General features: G+C 33.2%; 1 protein-coding gene across 1 annotated transcript; it reads left to right on the top strand.

Annotated features, from left to right (window-relative positions):
* Positions 1 to 2,731: 2,731 nt before the first annotated feature.
* LOC124364786 (signal recognition particle 9 kDa protein) lies at positions 2,732 to 22,894 on the top strand. Its single transcript, XM_046820533.1, has 4 exons — positions 2,732 to 2,946; positions 12,448 to 12,562; positions 14,042 to 14,110; positions 22,685 to 22,894. The coding sequence occupies exons 2-4, from the start codon at positions 12,494 to 12,496 to the stop codon at positions 22,775 to 22,777; spliced, it is 231 nt and encodes a 76-aa protein (XP_046676489.1). The 5' UTR covers positions 2,732 to 2,946; positions 12,448 to 12,493; the 3' UTR covers positions 22,778 to 22,894.
* Positions 22,895 to 23,989: the final 1,095 nt, after the last annotated feature.

The following is a 23,989-nucleotide window of genomic DNA, read 5'->3' as shown; positions in this document are numbered from 1 at the left end:
CTTAAAATTAAAATTTTATGACACTTTTGAAAGGGTCTGCTCGTGGTTTAGTGCAAACAGCCTTCTTTTGAATAACGATAAACCCAGAACCTACTTTGTAGCCTTAAAAACACTAATCATAGTTTAATAGAAAATAGTAATGTAAAACTCTTCGGTGTAGTATTTGATAATTCATTGTCTTGGATATCACATGTAGAATGTTTTTGTTAGATTATCTAGAGTTATATTTTTGTTAAGAACCCTTATGAGCATTGTTCCAGAGAATTATGTAAGAACAGCTTACTTTGGCTTCTTTCAGTCTGCGATAAACTATGGCCTAATTCTATAAGGAAATAGCTGTCATGTCAATAGAATATTAGTGTTACAGAAAAAAGCTTTAAGAATAATGAATAAGGCAACTTTCAAAGAACATTGTAACATTATTTATTAAACTTGTATATTTATGTATGTTTTTGTATATGAAGAAGAATTTTATTTTAAGTTTAGTTGTACATAGATCTGATGTACATAATCACAATACCAGAAATCAACTCCAGATAGATGTGCCATACGGTAGGCTAATTAAATGTAAAAATAGCTTTTACATTGTACGTCTGAAAATACTGTATTTAACAAGTTGCACAATGTAAGTACTCTTAGATTTCAAACTATTTAAGTTAAAATGTTACAATTGGTTAAGCTTAAGTCATTTTTATGATTTAAATGATCTTTTTAGCCTTAGATCTGTACATTTGTAAATGTTATCCTTGTTAACTTTGTAAATTTTAAAATCTGTATAACTTTTTGTAAATGTTTCAATTTTTAATCAAAATACTGTACTGTTTGGTATCTCATCGATCAATGTGTTGATGACCATTGACGTTGTCTATTGCATGAATGTGTTTTGTTTAGAGACAATAAAGGTTTGTGATTATGATTATGACTGTATGTTGTGCATATACTATGCTGAGTGCTACGTGACTACCAAGTGAGTGCTACTTTTATATTGCTATTGGCTCTACTCGGAGCGAATTGAATTGAGTGATTAAAAGATTTGAGCCTATCTCTTACTATCAATTATGCACTTGCTGGATAGTTCTCTATGTGTGTGTGGGGGGGAGGGCTCTCTATAACTTCTTTAGACCTCTGCAAATGCCTAACCAGGGGTGGACCGAGGAGCTTCTGGTTGGTAATCAGGTTTGTCACCCAATCATTGGACACAGACCAACGTTTCGCCCCCTCACGGAATTAATACATTAGACCCAGAAGTCATTAGAGCTCAGACGTGAGATTGCAGTGCGACGGCCCTTGTATTAGATGGTTCCATAGGCCTTGTGTTAGCGTTCTGAAATCATAATACTCAAAGTTAGTTGTAAATTCTGCTTATATATGGTACTGCACTAGGGCGGATTGCGGGATTACACCATCTCCAAACCTAGCTGATATATTAGACAAATTAGTGATCTTGCTTCAATGGTAAAAAAATTGGAAGAGGTGCCAAATGATACAAAGGTGATCAAAGCCAAGATTAAGACCATTCAAGAGAAATTTGTTTCAATTGAGCCCAGATTAGACGAACTTGATATATGCGTTCGTCTTTGGAGAATCGGGAGCCTACGAATGTAAACTTAAACGTGACTTAACAGTGTAATGGCTGAGATAAATAAGCGTATTTTTAGGACAAAATTATTTTTTTCAACATCCCGGAGTCTCACAGTAGCCAAGAACATAAGGTTAAAGGCACGTTAAAGACATTATTTATAAAATACTTACCATCTCAGCTCTGCAAATTAATCCCGCTCGAATCAGATATTTCAGACTTGGTTCTGAGCATAAAAATTAGAGGAGACCAACCAAATGGATTTTTTCATCAGAGCAGGAGGCTAATCTCGTGCTTAAAACCTTTTCATCTGATAAATTACGCTCTGCCGATCCTTCATTGAAGAGATGTCAAACTTTCAGGAGATAGAACGGGTAATGAATTAGAATATATAAAAAACTTCGATGTGAACTCGAATCATGCGTCGTTGCAGGAAAGGAACACAACCATAAAGTATAATAGTGGATTTCCTATGTATGTTAAAAATACCCAGTCCAAAAAACTAGTAAGTTTAACGGTAATGTACATTTCAGAGCTTATACTCAAAATGATAACCTCTTCCCGCATAGCGGTACTATACGGTGCCAGATGTTTTAGTTACCATTATATTTAGGTTTATATAAAAAAGTCCCCTTAAATGCATGGTGGCATCATTGGTGCCACCAGAACAGCTTACAAACAATTAGCTGACAAAAAGTCTGCAGGTAATAACAGTATCACTGATTTGTTATTGTTTATGTTGAATGTATGTGTTATTGTTGGTATATTTTTCATTTTAATTTAACTATTTATATAATGGCTGTTATTTATTTTAAATTTCTTGGTTTGTAACTAATGTTTTGTTTGGTGATGTTATTTTTATCATGTATTGTTATTATTTCTTTTGAATTTAGTAACTTTTCCCATTGTTTATTTGTAAAAAGATGAAATAGTAAATAAAATGATTTAGCATGGGACCATTGCTCTCAAATCACTGTATGGATATAGCTTTACCATATAATAATCCTCGAAGTAATATGAGTGCTAATTTTTACTCTTTTACAAAGTTGAATTACTTTTGTTATGCTTTATACCACCTACATCTTTGACTGTGCCGACACTCAGCGTGACTTTTTTCTCCTCTCTGTAAGTGGTGAAAAAGTTGAACTGCTGCATGGTGATGTCAAATTGCTCTGTGGTGACTGCCTTGGTTCCAAATTCGGTGTTTCTTTTGACGTGTTTTGTGTTTGATTACGTTGCAGGTTTCAAGATTAGGATGCAAACATGCATTTGAGAACTAAATTCTTACATGTTTGTCTGTTGAATAGTGTTCATAGAAGCTAGTAGAAGTTCAATACAACAGAGTTAAACAATAACACATATAAAAGGTAAATTAATTTTAAAACTAAAATTTTTTGGCTGTCATGTTAATTAGCATTTATGAATGGACAGAACATATGTAGTGGTTAGGCCTATGTATTATAGGTTAGGATTTTGAAGTAGGATATGTATGCCTATGGCGAAGTGCTCAAGATCAGTTTATACTAGGCTATGTTATGTATAAAAGATTAACTGATATGAAATTGCAAGTTGATTTCAATAAGGAGTTCTGTCCCATTTCCACCACCACACTTCATATGTACACTCCCCACCACTCACCTAAGGGAGAGAAAAAAAATGGCAGACATTGGAACCTAATTGCATAAACTTTTAATCTGTATGCTGAATAAAAGAATGGTATCAGTGCAGTTAATTGGCCGGAGTAGCCAATCAAAATTTCAACGTGGTTAGTAAATTCTGCTCATCCTCAATAAAAAATATGGCTGCAGTATAATAAGCGGCCACCAACGCAATCGGATTATGTTTATCAAATGATTTGGGTAGACTAAGTGGCCTACACTCATAATTCAATTACTATTATCGAATGATTCGATTGTTTTTATCTGAAGGAATAATTTAATATTACAATTGATTTAACTTAGCATATGATTTCAACTTATTAGTTAGTAATTTTAATGCAAACGATAAACAGCAAGAAGTAATTAATATTTGTAAACTTTGAAAATAGCTATGAATGAGGAAAATATGCAAGATATTTCGGGTAGGGTACGATAGCGGACCCAGTTTTTTATATCGATACCTAATATTCGAATCTCAAATCCTAGACTATCAATCGATAAAAAAGTATCTATAGTCCGCAATAACCAACATATATTTTAAATTAAAATGTGAATTTAACACAAACAGTGATAAAACAAATTATTATAACCGAAATTAGGAAAACTGAAGACGACCATATTTGCCCCTCTCACAGTTACATTTGTTTCTTTCCCACAAATTTCACATAATGTGTTTTTTGGTACGAGTCCTACATGTTGAAGCCACGAAAAACATATCTTATCATCTTTTAAAGCAATGTCTTGTAGTTTTCTAAAATTGACTGCCATTTTTAATAATCAAATGTTACTTATGTAGAATTGAAATATTACCTTACGTGTATTATTTGAAAGTGTTTACAGCTGTTGATATAGATTATTTAAGTTAATTGTTCAAAATAATTAATTAGTATCGACTGATTATATCGATCTTTATGATTAAGTAATATAGGTTGCCAATTTCGATATAAAAAACCGGGTCCGCTTATCGTACCCTACCCGATATTTCTCACAAGTGACTTTTTAAGTGGCTTTAACATCTGGATTTGGATCCTGGTAACCCATTGGGAGGATTATTTCTTCCATTTCACAAAAGTGGTTACTTGTTGATATCAAGCTGGGTAAGTTGTAATATTGTAAGGTTTCTTTGATATTTAAGTCTACACCATAGTTGGTTTTGTTGTTTTGTAATGTTATTGTTAAATTTATGTTTTTAAAATTGTAATGTACGAGATTCTTCTTGTTACGGTTATTTAAAACTCTTATTGTATGTTATTTTTACGTATCGAAGTGGGATAGTATATATAGAATTGTTCGATAACAGCAATCGAATAACAAGTGTAGGCCGCTTAGCTTATTATAGTTTCCGTAATGATTTGAATCATCAATATTCATGACTATCTAAACGACTGAAAGCAAAACGTCGGACAAAATAACGTAATAGATATTTCAAAGAACAATATGGTTTCGCTTGTTTTCAATCTTAAGAGATTAACGTATAAATATTAATATAATTACAAATTAAAATATAATATATAATTACAACAAAACAATAACATTTAATTACCTGATGTATTTTCAAGGATAAACGTGATTGCTTGTTAAACAAAGAAGACACATATGTCACTGTTCTTGCCACCACTAACTTAGTCAGTAATGAAACACATGATTTAAATTTTAGATTACTTTTTTAAATTATCACGATTTTACTTTGAATTAATTTTGTGCAAACTGAATTAAATTTTATGTTTTTAAAATCCTATTATGGTGAAACTATATTTTTATATGTAAAATAAATGCCTTTGTTTCGGATTGCTTAAAATAACTAAACTATATTTAAACAACGTTTAGCGTAGTACGATTAGTGTAACCAATCTAAAATTACATACATATTTGCAGATGGTACTGATGCCGTCAAAAGTACATTCATTAATAATTCAAAGTCAATTTTTTGATTTCAACTAAAATAGTACAAGATTTTTCATTATATTCATAATATAACATTTAGAATGTAAAAAAAGTCTTCTCCAGATCGTTTTTAGATATGCCATGTTCTTACTTTTCTTCTGATTTTCACCTTTAATTCTAATTTTCATCTTGTCAATACAAACTGGACAATTTGGATTTAAAGGAGCAAGGTTATTATCTTGTAATCATTTAAAACATTGCTCAGTGTTTATAAAATTATTTAGTCATTTGAGCCAATTTCTGCATATTCATCATTGCCATTGTGCCTGTCGTTATCACTAGCCTTTTCCTATATACAGTTGGAGGAATTTAGCTGTGCTTGTAGGGCACAAATACTACCCTTTCAACAAGTATACGCTATTTTTGTGGTGGGTTGCGTTTACGTGCTAGCCGCTGAGATGAAGGCGCAACAATCTCTGTAATGACTTTAAACTTAAGATTTCAATTTGCAGATTAGTATTGACAAATACGTTATTTTCAAAAACATGTTAAACAACACTATAACAACTGAAAAACAAGGATAAGTCCTATTATTGCTATTATTTGGTATTCTCTTATTTTTTTAATTCCACCATAATCAGCACTGTCACAAAAAAGACTGATTTTAATGAGTGTGATGAGTTATTTGGGCCAATACGATTCCTGAAAGGAGGGTTTTACTCATGAGTCACAGAAAATGTTTTCATGACGCAGCGCATAATGCTACCCCGCCACCCCTCATGCCTATTACCACACACTTAAGGTCACGCGCGCAGCTAAAGTCCTCGAACTGTACATAGACGAAATAACAACAGCTGGTAATGACGTCACTAGCGACAGCTGGTAATAATGTTACTAGTCTAAATAAAGGAAGCTGGCAATGATTATTTATGAATATCTATAGTTCAAATGTCGTATTTGATAGTATCGATATTTAAAATTGATAATCATAATCTTGTGTTGGTGGCTGTTTATTATACTGTTGCCAAAAATATTAAGGGGATGGAAATCACAAATAACTTTTTTTAGTAATTAAATTGTAATTGTAAATATGTGGTTATATTTTTTTACTGTGCTTGTTTATGATTTTCAGATATCTGCTCCCGAGAGCTTATCTGAGCATTTTGTAGTCAGAACAGCTTAGTTAAACAACATCAATGATAGCGTGCAGTAATCTTCAGTGGATGTTCAATAACAATAGCCTGTCAATCGTGGCGCGTTAATTCAGATAGTTAGTTTGTTTTTAAAGTTATTTACTTGTTTGACTGTGTATTACGTGAGCAGATAAAACATTAAAAGAAGGAAATTAATTTATTTCTTTTTAATTGGTTATCGTGTATTTTCAGAGTGAGAGTGTAAGTTTGTTGTGTAACCGTGTGTTATTTTAAAATCAAGATAAGCTATTTTTATATGACTGGAAATTTTCACATGGTATGTAACTACATACAAAGTTATGGTTACATTAATTTTGCTTATTTATTAAACTTATATTTGTTTTTTACACTATTTTATTGGTTTGTTGAAAGTTTCATTCAATTTATATAGGCTACATTATTTTCAAATTTATTTTAATCCATAACGGAAACAAGATTTGCATTATTAACGTATTGCTATTGCCCTACTAAACAAAACAATATACAATTTTAGGGTATCAAAATGACAAATAATGAATTTTAGAACGTTAACAGTGGAACTTGTAAGATAGTTATCGTTAGGTAAATTTATAATGTTTGTTTAAGTTACGTTTCCTATAAACAGTAATGACCGGAGGCATTCGTAGTCAGATCATTTAGAATTAAATTTTTTGCTGATAGGTTTAGTACCTCGAGGAATGTTTTTTGTATATCACCTTCAGTACTGGGCATCACCAAACTGTGTCAGGCTGATAAACTTTTATTCTTAGAAGGTCTATATAACAAAAAACGTCTTATTTGCATCAAACTCCCCTGATTTTAGCATTATTGTTATATAAGTATCTAAAGATGGCGTAACGGCTGATGTCAGCAGCAACCAATAGGAGGTTGACTTACGATCATAACAAGACCACAGTACGCCTGTAGAACAATGAAATATTATTCTGTAAGAGAACAGTAGTTCTACTGTTAATGTTCTCTAACTTAATTATTAATCAATTCCATCCACTGAAACTTTATATTGTTTTTTTAGTTGTATTTTGTTAGTTTTCTTGTATCATATTCTGCTAGTTCACAGTTACTAAAGCAATATACAGGTTGGCACATTAGTACTGTAACGTAGATTTAAATTTAATTTTTAAATTCAGTTAATAAATATTAATAGTTATATATATATAACTGATAAGGCCTGGAAAAACCCCATAAAAGTCATAAAATCATAGTAAAATCATAGTCTATCTTCTGTGGCAGAATTGAAACAGTAACAGAAGAAACCATAATTATGAATAAACAGGTGAAAGGGCTGCAGTATACAAGTGGATACCATTACAATTGAATTAACTATCGAATATAAAAACATTTGACCTTTAGATATTCATAATTATTAATTGCAAGGTGTTTTTATTGTACAGACTAACAATATTGTTTAATACAATCTTAGAAGCCTGTAACGTAATTCGTTTGGAAGGTGAGAATCTTCATTTGCGTTATAGGAGTAAGATGATCAATATTCTCTCGGATAGTCAGGCAGCACTGATGGTCTTGTTTGTTCAAATCTAAACTGGTCTGGGATTGCTATCAAGTTGTTTCTTCCCTTGCCAGAAACAACAATGTGAGTGACTGTTTGTTGGGTTCCTGGTCATAAGGGGATCCCTGGGAATGAAAGAGCTGATGCCCTGGCCAACTGGAGCTCAGCGTCAATTATGACAGGCCCTCAACCGTTTTGCGGTATTCCAAGGTGTTAATCCTTTGGAGCTGTCTTGAAATGGGTTCGTGCTGAACATGAGAGAAGGTGGAGGCTGCATCCGGGCATGAGAATGAGCAGAATGGTACTACAGTCGCCTTCCTCCAGAGTGGTGTTTGACCTTCTCTCACTAAATAGATCAGTGTCTTCTTGGGTTATAGGTCTGATCACGGGACATGGTCACTTGAGGAAGCTTCTTCACAAAGTCGGCATCCTTCAGGAGGATCCGCTCTGTAGAATGTGTGATGAGCAGGATGAAACTGCTGAACACTTGCTCTTTGATTGTCCTACAATAGCAAGAGAGTGGTATGCCATCTTTGGTAGTTTGGACAAGGTTGGTGAATTTCCCCAGGAGGACCTGATAGGTTGTTTTCGGCGGTTTTGTGGAACTGCCAAAATCATAGACTGGTAGGCCTCATGGTGTGCTTCCGGGGTGCACAAAAGGCCCTTGAGGCTTAACTGCATGGCAGTAGGCCGCCCCATAGAAGAAGAAGAAGAAGATGGAGTTAAATAATGTGTATGGTATTTGAGTAATGGTCGCTAGAGATGGGAAATACTGTTATTTGTCAATAATCTGTAATCAAAATAACGTGGTGAGGTATTTGGTTTCAGTAACCTGTTACCGTGGTTACATGTTACTTGCCGATCCACTCGGTAATAACATCATTTTATGTGATTTGAGTTTGGATTTAATTACTATCTTGGATTTTTTTTCACCAGAAGTACGGGGTGAAAGGTACGACCAAAGCCTGCACTGTTAGCCGGGGTCATATCGGTACTTTTCCGACCTCAGATCACGTGCCAGATTGTCTAACGTGATCTGATGTTTGAGAAGTTGCACGATCTAGGATATGATCTGAGCTGAGGAAATTACTGATCGGAAATGTCCCTGGCCATCATTGCGGGCTTTGGTATTGCCTTTGTATTCTTTATTCAACTTAATGTGAATACTACATGTCATAATGACAATCGGTTTTTGTTGTCTGTCTCTCAAAAAGAAAACTATTACGGCAAGAAGGAGGTTAGTCTGTCCCTATCTACCATTTGTTATTAGTGAAATAAGTAGGTTTAGATTAGGTTATCAAAATATGTTACTAGTTGTACCAAAGTTAAAGATAACCTTGTTGAGTGCTCACATGATCTGAATTTTGCGTACAATCTCGAGAGATGTCTTCCTTTATTTGCCAGAAGTGTGGGGAGTGGCGCTGAAGGCGACACCAAAGCCTGCAGTGATGGTCAGGGCATTTTTGATTGGTATTTTCCTGATGTCAGATCATGTGCCAGATCCTCAAACGTGATATGCTATCTGAAAAGTTGGACCTAATCAAGGTAGGGACGTACTGATTCTGGCACGTAATCTGACAAGAGAAAGTACTGATCGGAAAAACACCCCTTGAGATAGTACCTAAATTCAAGCTCAGATCACTTTGCATGTTAACTTTTTATATTTATAATACACTAGCTGTTCGCCGCGGCTTCGCACGCTTTTTGTAAGCTTTGCTCGTATATCAGCACTTCTGGTTCAAGTTAATTATATTGTCAACGCCGATGTAGAGTTTACCTTGTTGAAACTATCAAGAAAATCTGCCAAAAGTGTATGTTTATAGCCATTGTACACGTACATGTACTTAATAATAAAGTGGTCTAACATTCAAGCTATAAGGCCAAACAGAAATTCATTTGAAAGACAAATATCCGTAAAAACTAAGCGCCTTCACATTAGTGTGTGGTTATTATACACAACTATCTCGTAATTGTAGTTTACAATGTGCAGGCGCTTTGATAACTTATATATTTTGCAGCGCCTCCTGGTGGTGAGTTACATCAATGGGCATAGCATATAAACCTTCTACGTGGAAAAATACATATACTTACAAATTTTCATAATGATCGGTCAAATAGTTTCTGAGTCTTTAAAGGACAAACACACAAACATTCATTTTTATATATATACTAGCGGGCCCGGCGCGCTTTGCTGCGCATTTCAATAATTTTTTGCAAAAGTTGCCCGCGGCTTCGCACGCAATTTCCCGTTGAAAACAGTACACTATATTCACTTATTCTTTTTCTATCACATTCTAAACATTGCTGAGATAATTGATAGTCGTTCCATCGTGAGCCTCTTGGGCGTATTATGAAGGTATGTACCATATTCCTGCCTCTATCTAGCTGTTACCCACGGCTTCGCACGCAAATCTTAAGAACCGAAGTCCTTATATTACTTAATAAATTTTTTTTTTTACTATAATAAATTTTAGATTAAATTAGTTATATCTCCGATGCCACGATTGAGCTTGCTTTGTTGTCTCGATCGAGAGAATATGTACACACGGAGTTTTGAGAACCATACTTCTGTCAAAAAAAACAACTAAGGTTGATTTTATAACATTCTTTATATTTGTAGCCAACGTAAGATAGTAATTATGATATCTGCATTACTCTTCTGATCAAGCATGAGCATGGTTTATATTAAATAAATATTGCAGTTAAAGGTGAATTTTTACGTCAAATTTGAATTGTATTATCTGGATAGTAAAGTCTATGTTTAACAGTGATTGCAAAAACAGTTTAAACAAAATTTGTCGTTTCTCTTAAGCTTACTCTATGCTTTAAAACTATAAGTGTAATATATGTTTACAAAGAACAGCTGATTAAAAATTTGAAAAGACGTTAACATATGTTTGCTGCAATGCATTTCTTATGGGTATTTCTGTAACCAGTGGGGCGGAATCCTGAATCGGGAAAGGGATGGGCATAGCTTATAAACCTTCTCCGTGGAAAAATACATATACGTACAAATTTTCATCATGATCGGTCCAATAGTTCACGATTCCATAAAGGACAAACATACAAACATTCATTTTTATATATAGATATATATATATATATATATATATATATATATATATATATAGATGTACATATGTATTTACCTATGACCTAATAACAGTGGATAGGGATAGAATGGTCACCTCACTGACATTGCTTCCTTTCAGGAGGCAGAAAACAAGAACCAATTGTCATAATGACGTGTAACTTTGACAGTAAGTAAAATAACTAATAATCTAGTTTTTTAGGTCCCCTGTAAGAAAAACACTTCCAAAAATAGAGACCTTCAAATAATACTAAAGTACCAAATTCTGATATTATACTACTCGTATTATTTGATTAATTACAAAAATTATAAATATATTTCCTGCTGTTTCACATCCACAGAACGTCTAGACGCCCTTCGTCAGCAGTGATAGCCAATGGTTTGTGGTAGTAGTGCACGTCATACTGGGCCCGTTGCGCCGCTGCTCGTCGGACTGGTCAGGTCTAATACAAACCTTAGGCTAATGTCACATGGCATGCAAGGGCACCCGTGACTAACGAACGGGTGATGTGGGAAGAGCCTGTTACCTGCTCTAGGAGCAAATAGTTTGACAACTGCCACGGCAGGTGCCTGTGCTGTTTGGGCTTGGATTTGGTTCATTATTTCACCAGTGGAGTGGAAAAGACCTGACAAATTTGTTTGTGTTTTATTAGTTTAAAGGAGAATGAAAAAAAAAACAGAATACATTGTTTATTCAGATTATGAAGGAAATCTTCTCCATAATGTATATGCACTTTGTATTAACTTGAGAGATAGTGAAGAAACATTTGTCTATTGCCACAAAATAACAATCAGGTTTTTTTTTATAAACTCCTTGTACATATTCAAAAACATCTGCAGAAGAGAAAAACGAACATGAGATGTATTTAAGCCTTGAAGAAAATATATTGTTTATAACACTCATGAAAAATTATTTTTCATTTTTAAATTGCAACCTCTACTATTAGCGTGCAAACTCTCTCAGTGTGTATACCGTCATGATGCAAAAATACAATTCTTAAATTTACCCATTTTTCATTACTCGATCGTGCTTAAATTTTGTATAAACTCAAGTTCCCTAATATGTCATTAAATAAATTTGAATGATTAAATTACCTGGGTGTTCAAAGTAAACTTTGCGTCACTATAATAGTGGTTTATTAATAATCTGTTCTAAATATACCATCCGGTGTGAACAAAAGCTGAAGTAAACATTGGGTATATTATTGTTGATTGATTTTACAGTTCTATTTGAAGTGTACAAAACGTAAGGAGAAGCTTGCAAATGAAACAGAAGAGGAAAAGCGTTAACGCTTAGATATAATTAAAATGCAGTTACAAAACAAATCGCAAGTGGAACTTGAAGCGCAATTAAATTTTTATCATGAGCAATACATAACAGCACACTCACAAGAAACTCTACTTTAAAAATGTTACTACCACATGTAAGAAGCATTCCCTATAATTCTTGAATTACCTTTAAATACTTGTTATTGTGAAGTTTAGTTCTTGTAAAATAGTAAGATACAATTTTAGTTATGGTTATGTTGTTTCAGATTACTCTTCATTCCTAACTTGAAGTTGATTGTCAGACTTGCAGAAATGTATCTGACTACATGGGATGAATTCGAAAAAGCCGCCCAGAATATTTACCTTAAAGATCCTAGCAGGGTAAGACATGATAATTGTATATTCCTCCATTGAATTCGTATTATCCTGTTATATATAGGACTAAATCCAGTATTGGAATTATGTCAGAGTACTTGAGTGAAACTAATGTCTTATTTGGAATGGTAGAATAATCTAAATACAGAACTAAGTAATTTTTTGTGACAATATACACTTAATCCATTTTGCACTTAGATGTGTCCAGACCTATGGACCAAACTGTTTTTGGTTTTACTGTTATATAAAGTGTTGTGTTTTAATTGTATGTGTACTATACAAGATGTGCCATTGACATAAAATAATAAGAAATAAATGTAATACAACAGAGTAGCCTATCAAGAGCCCAACAGAACATAACGAAAGTAACAAAAAAATCCCCATTACATGTGTTACCATATCTCATGTTAAAATGTAAAATGTAATAAGTTTGCATACAAATGTTGTATTCTTTGATTTTTTTACTGTCATCGTGAAGAATATATGTTACTTTCATATTAAGAATAGGCCTAATAATAATAATAATAATTTAGATACTTGTGGAAGATTGTTCAGTTTTTATTATTACAGAGTAGGTTAAGTTTATGAATTTTCCTGTAAATAATGAAATTAAAGTGTTCACTTCTAAAGAATTTTTTGTAACTTAGATGGGTTGTATCTATATCATTCTATTTCCTAATATTTTAATCTAAGTGCTGTTCTAATTATAATTTTTATACATTTTAATAACTAAATTGTTTTAATAACTCTGAGAAATTAGTTTCTATACCCAATGTTTAACTTACTAAAAAACATGATTTTAACTAAAATCAAGAATGATATAACAGCAAGATTTGCAGTAGGCAATTGGCAATAACGAACTGGTTACTATGACATCCAGACATGGAATGAAAATCTGTGTAGGTTTATTAAACAAACCTCCTTGCATAGCTCATCATGAGCGGTTATCCAAGAGCGCGATCCAGACTTGACAAACCTTTGCTTACAATGATGCAGGAACAATTTTGGTTTGTTTGCGTTTCGGGATTTACTCTGGTCCTAGTTAGCTTTAGATCAGTAGAGATTATGATATAGGTTTTCCCTGTGTTTAAAAAGAGTAATGAGTGTTTTTAATTCACCACAAACATAGAAAAATAAGTTTTTTAAGTGGTATTATTTTCTTCAAAGCAACATATAGTTACAAAATGATTATTCATAGTAACTATTTTTTGTACAATAAAGGTACATAGTAAGTTATAGAATTTTGGCTGATTTGAAGTGAAAATTGCAGTGGTAGTAAACTGTAATCTAAACTGTTTTTAATTTATAGTCTTTAGTTTTTTTTTTAACACAAACAAATAGGGTGTGAATTTGCAGTGTATATGTTATATTATTGATGTTTGTTCAATATTTAAGTAATAAATGATTGTTTATGATTTGTTTTGTCTCTAACACAATCTCTGTTGTCTGTACATCTCATTGATTAATCAATGTTCCTTTTTACAGGCAAGGTACACTATGAAATATTTACATTCCAAGAATTTGCTGTGCATAAAAATGACTGATGATGTGGTGGTAAGTGTGACTTGTTTATTTTTTAAGAGGGTTTGAAGCTTTTCTCTTGCTCTTTTGGCATTTAAGACTATATTGGTCAATTTGTTACAAACCAACTAGGGAATTACCTCCAGCAGGGCTAGCCCCACAAGGTGAAATGTTATTCTGAATTTGAACTATTCAGTTGCAACTGGTACAGTAATAAATCAGCTTCTTTTAATCATGTTCTTGCCAATTAAAAAAAATTCTAAGCATTATGTCACAGCTTTAAAAGTCACACAAACAAAAACACTACTCATAAGTTTGAGATAAACCCAAAACGTAACTAATATCACAAAAAAAATTACACCATATGTTTTCAAAGCAGAAAGCTAGATTTCGCAGAAGTAACAGTAAAATATCATTATATATGATCATAACATGATCATAACAAGGTTCACACACTGTGGCTTTTTGAGATTTGAGAAAAAAGGAAAAGTAGGGCCGGTAAAATACCATTTAAAAATGTTTTGAAATGAAAATATGCATTAAATATTAATGTGTTGTATATCAAAATTCTCAGAAAGAAGCATAGAATGTAGTTAAAGACAAAACAAAGCAATTTGTTATGTTTTTGGCTACAAGGTCTCTTTAATATCAATGTAAAGAAACTACAGATTGTATTGATTCCATTTAGTTTCGTCCTTTGTATTTGGTTTTTATTCAACTCTAGTTTAAGGCTTAACTGAATAGGATGTAACAATTTGTTTATTTTCAGTAAGCAGCAATTAATTCATCATTGAATTAAGTTGTTTAAAATTATTGGTCATTTTACTGCATTACATGATAGGATCACACCACAAGTTGTGTTACAGGCTTCACTGAGGTTGCAAGCAAAATTGAAAGTTCATTTCATCCTCAATATGTCATGCGGAGAGATAGACAGACAGAGAAAACATTTTTACATTCCCGGCAGACAAAAAAAATTGTTTCAGCCTACTGAGTGATATGCTTCAATAACGTTCAGCCAAATTCCATGGTTGGACATGCACCATCATAGAACTCATTTTTGTCTAAGTAGAAAATTCTTGCGGCAGAGAGTGTTGCTATCCCAACAGCCCATAGTCAGCAGATTTTAAATCCGCCTCTGGGTCAGCTGAAGTTCAGACATCCATCCCCTAAAGACTGCCAGTCATCTAAAAAGGGGTGGATTTTCATCCAAAACGATTTGAATAATGTAATAGGATGAGTTACGAAACATAAAGTTCTCAATTCCCGATTGAACGGTAATAGTGAGTGAGTGAGTGGTGTGAAATCCTTCAGAGGGAATGGACTATGTTGAATAGATTTGGGACTGATGTTGGTAGGAATGAGGTTTGGAAATTAATAAATTAAAATGGGTCTTGCATTCCATGGGTTAGGCTCCCCATTGAATTGTGCTGCTGCGGGCCGAAACTCAAACAGTGCATCATATGGTTGAAGATTCTTCTGCATGTATTACCAGGGGTCTAACCCATTTTCATATATATATATACAGGGTGAGTTTTTTAAAGTGATCCAATAGCTAACTTTTTATTTACACGACTTAGCACCACACTTTAAATTTGGAACTTGCTCAATTTTAAGTTTCACTCAGGGATACACTTTCAAATTTTTTGAAGATGGCCGCCATTTTCCAATATGGCGGTCAACTTTAAAATCTCTTATGGGACACCCTGTATTTTATGTTGTTTTTAGATTCTACTCAACAAAATAATACATTTTTGCTTTTGAGAGTTTTTCAATATCTCTAATGGTTCAGGAGCTACGTGGACTGGAAGTTTTCATAATTTTTGCCAATATGGCGGCCAACTTTAAACTATTTTATGGAACACCCTGTATTTTATGTTGTTTTTATATTCAACACTACAAAATAAGACATTTTTGCATTTTAGAGTTTTTCTATATCTCTAATGGTTCAGGAGCTACGTGGATTGCAAGTTTTCGGATTTTTTCGGACTGATGATAAAAACTTGCAGTCCACGTAGCTCCTGAACCATTAGAGAACCAAAATAGAACCTTGAGGCACTCCATATTTGATAGTTTTAATTTGTGATTTTACAGAGCTAATTTGGCTGTCCTTATCAATATAAGATAGTTCAACATACTGGTTTCGATCTTTTAGGTATGACACAAACCACTCTAAAACGATTCCTGATATACCCAAGCTGTTTTAAAAACTCCGATAAGGCTGCTATGGCAGACACTATCGAATGCTTTACTGAGATCCATGAAGATACCAACGTCATGGTCTCCTCTATCGATAGCATCTAGTGTTGATTCAACAAACTCAATGCCAGCAGTAATAACAGACCTACCAGATCGGAATCCATGCTGCTTATCATCAAATTTATTATTGTTCTCAAGAAATTCAACAAGCCTTATATACATGACTCTTTCATAAATTTTAGAGAATGTTGGTAATATAGACAATGGGCGGTAATTACTTGGGTCAGTTGTGTTACCTTTCTTAAATATTGTTTTAATTTTAGAAATTTTTAATCTGTTAGGGAAAATGCCACTCACAAAAGAAGAGTTAATTGCATGAGCCAAAGGCTTAACCAAAAGATGCTTAACATTCTTAATAATGGGCATAGGAACTTCATCATAACCAGCAGAATATTTATTTTTAAACGATGATATAATTTTGTCCAGTTCAATTTCGTCAACTGGTGTTATATGGAAACGCTTATCAGATAAATTTTGAATGACAAAAGGTAAATTGTTAGGATTTGCATCCTTTTGCAAGTTTGGAATTACACATTCATCTACCATACCTATATAATAATTGTTGAAAATTTCAGATACTTTGTAAGGATCAGAGGTGTCCTCACCATCTGTGATCAATCTAATTTTACTCAAAAGTTCCTGATTAGGTTTTGTCTCATTATTTATTACTTTCCATGTAGACTTACAAATATTATCTGAGTTCTTAATTTTGTTGTTGATGAAATCTTTTTTTAAATTTTGAGCCTTTGTTCGATACATCTTTTTTTTTGTAATTTAATATTTGCTTTGTTGCTCTGTCTTTTGTTACTCGAATATTCTGGCTTAAGTGAATTAACTCCTCTTTATCCTTCCTAAGTTCATTATTTATCCAGTCATTTTTATTCCTAGGTAATTCTAAGCAATATATGGGTCAACCTCGATTTTTCTCATATTACAATATAATGTTCCAATAGTCAATTAGAAAAGGAAATGACTAGAATTTCTTGCCGGAAAGCAGTTATAGGGAGCAGGCAACTCATATTACAATATAATGTTCCAATAGTCAATTAGAAAAGGAAATGACTAGAATTTCTTGCCGGAAAGCAGTTATAGGGAGCAGGCAACCGCCAGACGGTCATATATTGCTTAGAGTTACATATTAGTGATCAGGGGCACTGACGTGATCTGGGCTTCAAATTTGGAACTACTCGAGTTAATTTTATTTCTAAAAGATCAAGCAGCACGAAGCGCTGCGCAGCGGGCAGGCATCGTGCGTGATCCTTTTTTTTATTAAAAATTTCTGATAAATTGTTATTACATATTACAATATAATGTAGGTAATGTATGTAAAACTATTTTAAACACATAATTACATGCTGGAAAGCAAAGTAAACCAATATAATCCGCCCAATACAAAATCTCCGTAAAAATCTGGTAAAGGAATCTGTGTCATTCCTTTGGCCTGAATCATAGTGCAGTCATTGAAGCATTATTGCTCCGAATTTTTTTACTGTGAACCGAATTGCATACAATTTTAGAATTAGGTTCACCTTACCCTTAACTTCAAAAGTGAAAATGATTTGAACTCCGCAATCACCCTGGGGGTGGTTGCCACCCCTTCTCGGGGGTGAATTGTTTTTTGTTCAAAATAACCTCGGATCTCGATAGAAGGCCTAATTTTAAGCAAAAAATCATCTATAAAGATTTTCGAAAAATCCGATAATTTTCAAGATATTGGCAACTGAAAATTCGCCAAAAATATACGTTTTATCAAAAATTTTATAGAGAACAAAATTGTAGCAGGTAGAAAAATAAACAATTAGGTTTTTTATAAAGTGTTCTAAGTGCAATATTAAGCTAGATATTAAAGATCAAATCCGTTTTTTATTTTGTTTGAAATTTAATCGATGTGGTCAATGCCATCTAGCGGCGAGCAGATGCATTTTAGGCATTCTAATAAAAAAGGGTTTTGTAGTGCTTGAAATAAGCTTTAAAATGAGTACTATTAAAAGTCTTTTGCACGTAAAATAAGTAAGCTGTATTGCAAATAAGAGGAGCATCTAATGTTTTTTCTTTTAAATCAATGGGTTTCATAAGTGCCATTTCAACCAAAATTAAAATTAATCGTATTCCGACTAGAATTAACTTTATTATGAAGATTGTGATAGATTGCATCAGTTTGGCTGCTTCAGGACACATATTTTTAAAAAAAGTCACGATTAAACAACAATTTCAAATTTTTAAACACCACCTTTTTTCATAATTTCTCAAAAAATGACGACAGATACGTATAAAAGTGTATGAATAAAAAATTTAGGTATCTTTCTGAAAAACAATTTGGTATTTTTGTTTTTTCTGTCAAACAAACATTGATGGAGATATGATTGTTTAAAGAGCGCGTGGCAGCGCAATCACAGCCTCTTTTAAGCCCTGTAACCCATCACCGTTTGAAAAAAAGGTTTTTTACTATATATTGCAATGAAGGATGTTGTAGCTCTCTTAATTACCTTTACAATGGTTTTTTATAAATTGTGATAGCATGAAAATTGAAGGTGTTATGGTCCAAAAACTTATCATATTTTTTCTACTTAGTAACTGAAAATTTCGGAGTGTGACTATTTGGAGCAATGTGAAAGTACGCATTATAATAGAGACCCAAAACTATTGTAATGTGTATATATATATATATATATATATTATATATATATATATATATATATATATATATATATATATATACATAATATGGCTCATATATTTTGAACGTTGAATACATACCAACGTTCTTATATGTATATTCACACATTTGAGTGAATTTGATATAATTTGGAAAATTGTATTCAATAAATGGCAATATTTTACTCTAAATTAAATTATTTTTAAATATGTAATCATATATATATATATATATATATATATATATATATATATATATATATATATATATTTACTGTTTTAATTTAGGGGTAGTTTTAAGAGTAGAAAAATTTATAATCATTTTTGAGAGTGTGGAATAATATGTAAATCCTTTTCATTTTACAAAAAAAAATTTTTACAATTTTTTATCAAGGGGCAGTTTTCAAGGGCTGAAAGGGGGTTAAAAATTTGATAATTATTATAGAGAATATAAAATATTACTTACTCTATACTTACATCTTTTATGCCATACCAAAGTATTTTTTGTGATTTTTTTCCCATTTAGGGGTTGTTTGCAAGGGTTGTAAGATTTTCAAGGGGTTGAAAATGAATTTAATATGAGGTAATTGTGTTAGAAAACACTTTACAATGTCACCACTTACTATTAGACATGTTTTCTAGCGATAAAATGGCTCAATGTCAATTTTTCCATTAAGGGGTTGTTTACACCCCTTAAAAATAATAGGCGGAGTTCAGATCATTTTCACTTTTGAAGTTAAGGGTAAGATGAGCCTAATTCCAAAATGTCATGCAAATCGGTTCACAGTAAAAAAATTCGGAGGTAAGGCCGTATTTTTCGCTTCAATGACTGCACTATCAATTCAGTATATACGAAGATCACGCACGATGCTTGCCCGCTGCGCAGCGCTTCGCGCTGCTTGCTCTTTTAGAAAAAAAAATTAACTCGAGTAGTTCCAAATTTAAAGCCCAGATCACGTCAGTGCCCCTGATCACTAATAGATAATTCTCGCGGTTGCCTGCTCTCTATAACTGTTTTCCAGCAAGAAATTCTAGTCATTTCCTTTTCTAATTGACTATTGGAACATTATATTGTAATATGACCCTATAACTGCTTTCCGGCAAGAAATTCTAGTCATTTCCTTTTCTAATTGACTATTGGAACATTATATTGTAATATGAGTTGCCTGCTCCCTATAACTGCTTTCCGGCAAGAAATTCTAGTCATTTCCTTTTCTAATTGACTATTGGAACATTATATTGTAATATGAGAAAAATCGAGGTTGACCCATATATTGCTTAGAATTACCTATTCCTATAAACTCTAGTTCTTAATAATGGGAAGCATACATTAAAATGATAAATAAATATATTGTAGAATAAGTCATATTTTTGATCAACTGGTGCAAGATATAAGCTCAACCATGATTCTGCCTCTAATTTCTTTTGGAATAAGATTGTATTTTGTTTTGTAAATTTTCTTTTTAATTGTGTAACACACTGCGTTTGCTTGACAGTTTTAAAAGCAACTTCCACCAGTTGAGCATCATGATCTGATAGCTCTGTTATCACACCAGACACCGCTACTTGTGACCTATTAATATTTGTAAAAACATTATCAATTGAGCTTGTTAAGTTAAAGCAGTTGCCCTAGAGGCTAAGGTTAGACATAGTGCTATTCATAGAATATTTGATGAAGAAAACAGAAATTTGCGCATGTAATGTATACAGTTTTATTTAAAATCGTGTTCTACATATTTCACATGTCAAGTACTGTTGTGTAAATAGTGTTGAAGTAATATTTGATTGCCTCAACGGTATAATAGTGTCTAAATCACACTTTGCTTTCATGTTTTGTATTGGTGATTCATAGTCTGCTCAAAATTTTGTTCATTTGTTTGTTGGTTGTAATAATTTTTTCAGATAACTAACATTTATGTCATATAATGTTAGGATAGAATAATTTTATGCTTGCATGTTTTGAGTATTTTTCACATTAGACTTAATGCTTGGTCTGTAAATAAGTAGTTGTTTTCTATCGAGTATAAGCTAAAGCTATTTCATGTATAAATTCTTTACAGAAATCTGTTACAAGACCCAGCTCAGTTATGTGGACTGTGTTTTCCTCACCTCTCATATTGCAACTCCTCCATTAATATGGTTAATTTGACTAAAGTAGACCGCTAATGAGTACATAGGAATCCTGAGCTGTGTGTTCTATTATAACAATCTACAGATGTATGTCTTCAAGAAGGTAGTCTGTTATTTTTTCAGCAGTTCCAGAATACTTTGTTCATGTAGTAGGTGATTCTTAGATTGGCCTGTATGTGGCAGTGAAAGGAGTTCACAAATAACCTGATTTTCTTTATAATAAACCTTGTGCAACAAAAAGTTGACATGGATTTCGGCCTGTAAATGACTTTTATGAAAAATAACATGACACCTTGTGGGGGTGATAAGTAGTTGATAAAGGCTCATTATCCCAACTCTTTATGGCAACAGATCTGTCGACTCCTTCAACTATTTCTAGTGCAGTATAACCTGCCTTCTGCTCTTCTTTGTTAAAAGTTTGTTATTGACAATGGGAGGTTTGAAAGGATAACAGGACTTTGGACATTTGCCATTGGTAAGGCAATGGAGGTACAAAGGGTATAACACAACATTTTTAGGATTGGAATCTATCCTCTTCGTCAGGTGGGGGAGGTATTAATACATACAAAAATAAAGAACAGAAAGAAAAACGAAGGGAAGGAAAATTGTTCAAACATACTCAAAAGCCAGGCATTACTGCAGAGAATGCAAGTCCCGAGCACAAGTCACCAGTACCAGAATCACAATCACACATCACACCGGCACATGCGAAAGTAGGATACTAATAAGAATGTTGATGTCGGCTCTTTCATTGGTACTGTTTTGTGTCATCTGAAACAATAGGACAGAAAGGCGATGGTCAGGAGGAGGAAGGGGTAAAGGCAAGCCGCTTCCGGCCCTATGTTTTGGTCTTAGACCTGTGTCATGGTGTGTGTAAATGTTTTTGGTTGAGGTTTGTTGTTAGTATGATCTTTTTAGGTTTCCTAGTTAGTTATTTTTTAATATTGGTACCCAAAGTGGTCTAACCTCAACCAAAGGTTGACTTAGCATTTAGTCTGCTAATTATTAAGTATTAAGCATCAGTAAGTTTGTGTTAGAAAAAATGTTGTATGTATTAATACCTCGTCCACCTGACGAAGAGAATAATTCCAAACCTTGAAACATTTTGTTAAACCCTTTGGAACTTTCTTCTGGTCATAACCATATGTTGGTGGGAAGGGTTGATTCTATGATCCATTTAACAGTGTCAGATCTCAGATTCTGCACTAAGCAGAAGGAGGGTTTCCTTCTGGTCTTCTAAAATTTTGTATCTTTACTTTTCCAACATATCTTGTACATTTTCACTAGTTGTACTCAATGATCCATTGATTCCTGCACTTCTCAGACAAAAGGGATGTAATGTATTGGCGAAAAAGGAGGTAACAACAATAATCCTGTTGTTCATTATCCATCTAGTATGGATGAGAAATAGTATGATATGTGTGGACATTAACATTTAATATCAAAAATGTTTAGCCGAAGGAGCATACAATCTATGGTAAAGACAATTGTACCTAGTAGTATAATATTAAAATAATGGTGATGTGGTGACTGATTTGTTTTAATTCATGAATTCTGTTTCAGTGCGTTCAGTACAAAACTGAAATTGCTCAAGATCTGAGAAAAGTTGAAAAATTCATCAACAACTTGATGAGACATATGACGTCAAAACCCTAATTCAGGTGCAATGGATTCAATACGTGTTGTACAGAACTGCCATCTCGTTGATATTTTTAAGACGTTAAATGTAATATATAAGAAGTACTACTTAACATAAAGAAATTGTTTATATAATTAATTGTGTTTTATTATTCCATATAAATTTTGTTACAGTGTTCCAATATGCAAGATTATTTGTTAGGTATCAGGATTGGGAATTGCAAATAAACAAGTTGAATTATGGTACAGATCAGAATAAAAATGTGATGCTTTTAGATTTGCGTATGTATTACCAACTACATAGAAAGAGGAAAGAGGAGATAAATAGAAATGTATAGGAATGACAGATGGATGCTCTAATATTGCCTTTTGTTTAACAGTAGCACTGGCCACACCAAGGTTGCAGACAGCTCGTTTTAGTTTTGCCGTAGTTTGTCCTCGCAACTCGTATGATTTGCATCTTCTTTAAACAATGCTATCAATCAATTAATTCCTTTATTGTAAATTTTTCTATGAAGAATGGACAACATCAGTCAGTACATTGTCATGAAAGAATATAAAACCAATGTCAAAGGGCTTAAAACATCGTTGCAGGGCAACAAACAACTGATAAGTCTCAACTGTGACATGTTTGGCACTCCTGGCTTATGTAGGCGTATCTTTAAAGTGGCCGTGGTCGCTTATGTGTTGTCTGATTTTGTTGAAATAATCACCGTTGGAATTGTTACCAAAATGTTAAAATTGTTGGTTTTTTGTCAAATTTTGTTAACATATATAAAACAGCTAATGCCTATGAAAAGACATAATGTTTGTTGCTCCCAGCTTGTGCAAGTGTACATTTAAAGTGGCCATGTTCGCTTATGCACTTACGGATTTCATTGAAACAAGTATCGTTGGAATCGTAATGAAATTACTTAACCTGTTGAGGAGTAGCTGAAAGTTGTTCCAAAAGAGTACAGACGGTTATAGCTGTTTGATCCCAAAAGAGTATTGACGGTTATGACCGTCCATGACGGGGTTGCTAAAACAATCAATATTGCAACTGTGTATGCACTCTAGTGGCGTTCTTACATACTATTTCGACTGTGAAATGTTTAAAGTAATTATTGCTGTACGGTGCTGGCTCCTAGTGACGGAATACATAATCACAGATTTGCCGCCAAATGTTCTGTAATTTTCTCGCGCCACGTCCATTGATAGGCTATACATGGAATCAAAAAACCCAAATGC

Source organism: Homalodisca vitripennis, chromosome 6 (genome assembly GCF_021130785.1).
Source record: "Homalodisca vitripennis isolate AUS2020 chromosome 6, UT_GWSS_2.1, whole genome shotgun sequence".
Taxonomy (NCBI): domain Eukaryota; kingdom Metazoa; phylum Arthropoda; class Insecta; order Hemiptera; family Cicadellidae; genus Homalodisca; species Homalodisca vitripennis.
The sequence above is the reverse complement of the archived record's forward strand: the minus strand, read 5'-3'. Positions and strand labels throughout refer to the sequence as shown.

Excerpts from the sequence above, each read along its gene's own strand:
- LOC124364786 (XM_046820533.1), top strand. The coding sequence starts at position 12,494 with ATGTATCTGACTACATGGGATGAATTCGAAAAAGCCGCCCAGAATATT. Across the intron at positions 12,563-14,041 it reads ACCTTAAAGATCCTAGCAGG|GCAAGGTACACTATGAAATA; the intron begins GTAAGACATGAT and ends TCCTTTTTACAG. Across the intron at positions 14,111-22,684 it reads AAATGACTGATGATGTGGTG|TGCGTTCAGTACAAAACTGA; the intron begins GTAAGTGTGACT and ends ATTCTGTTTCAG.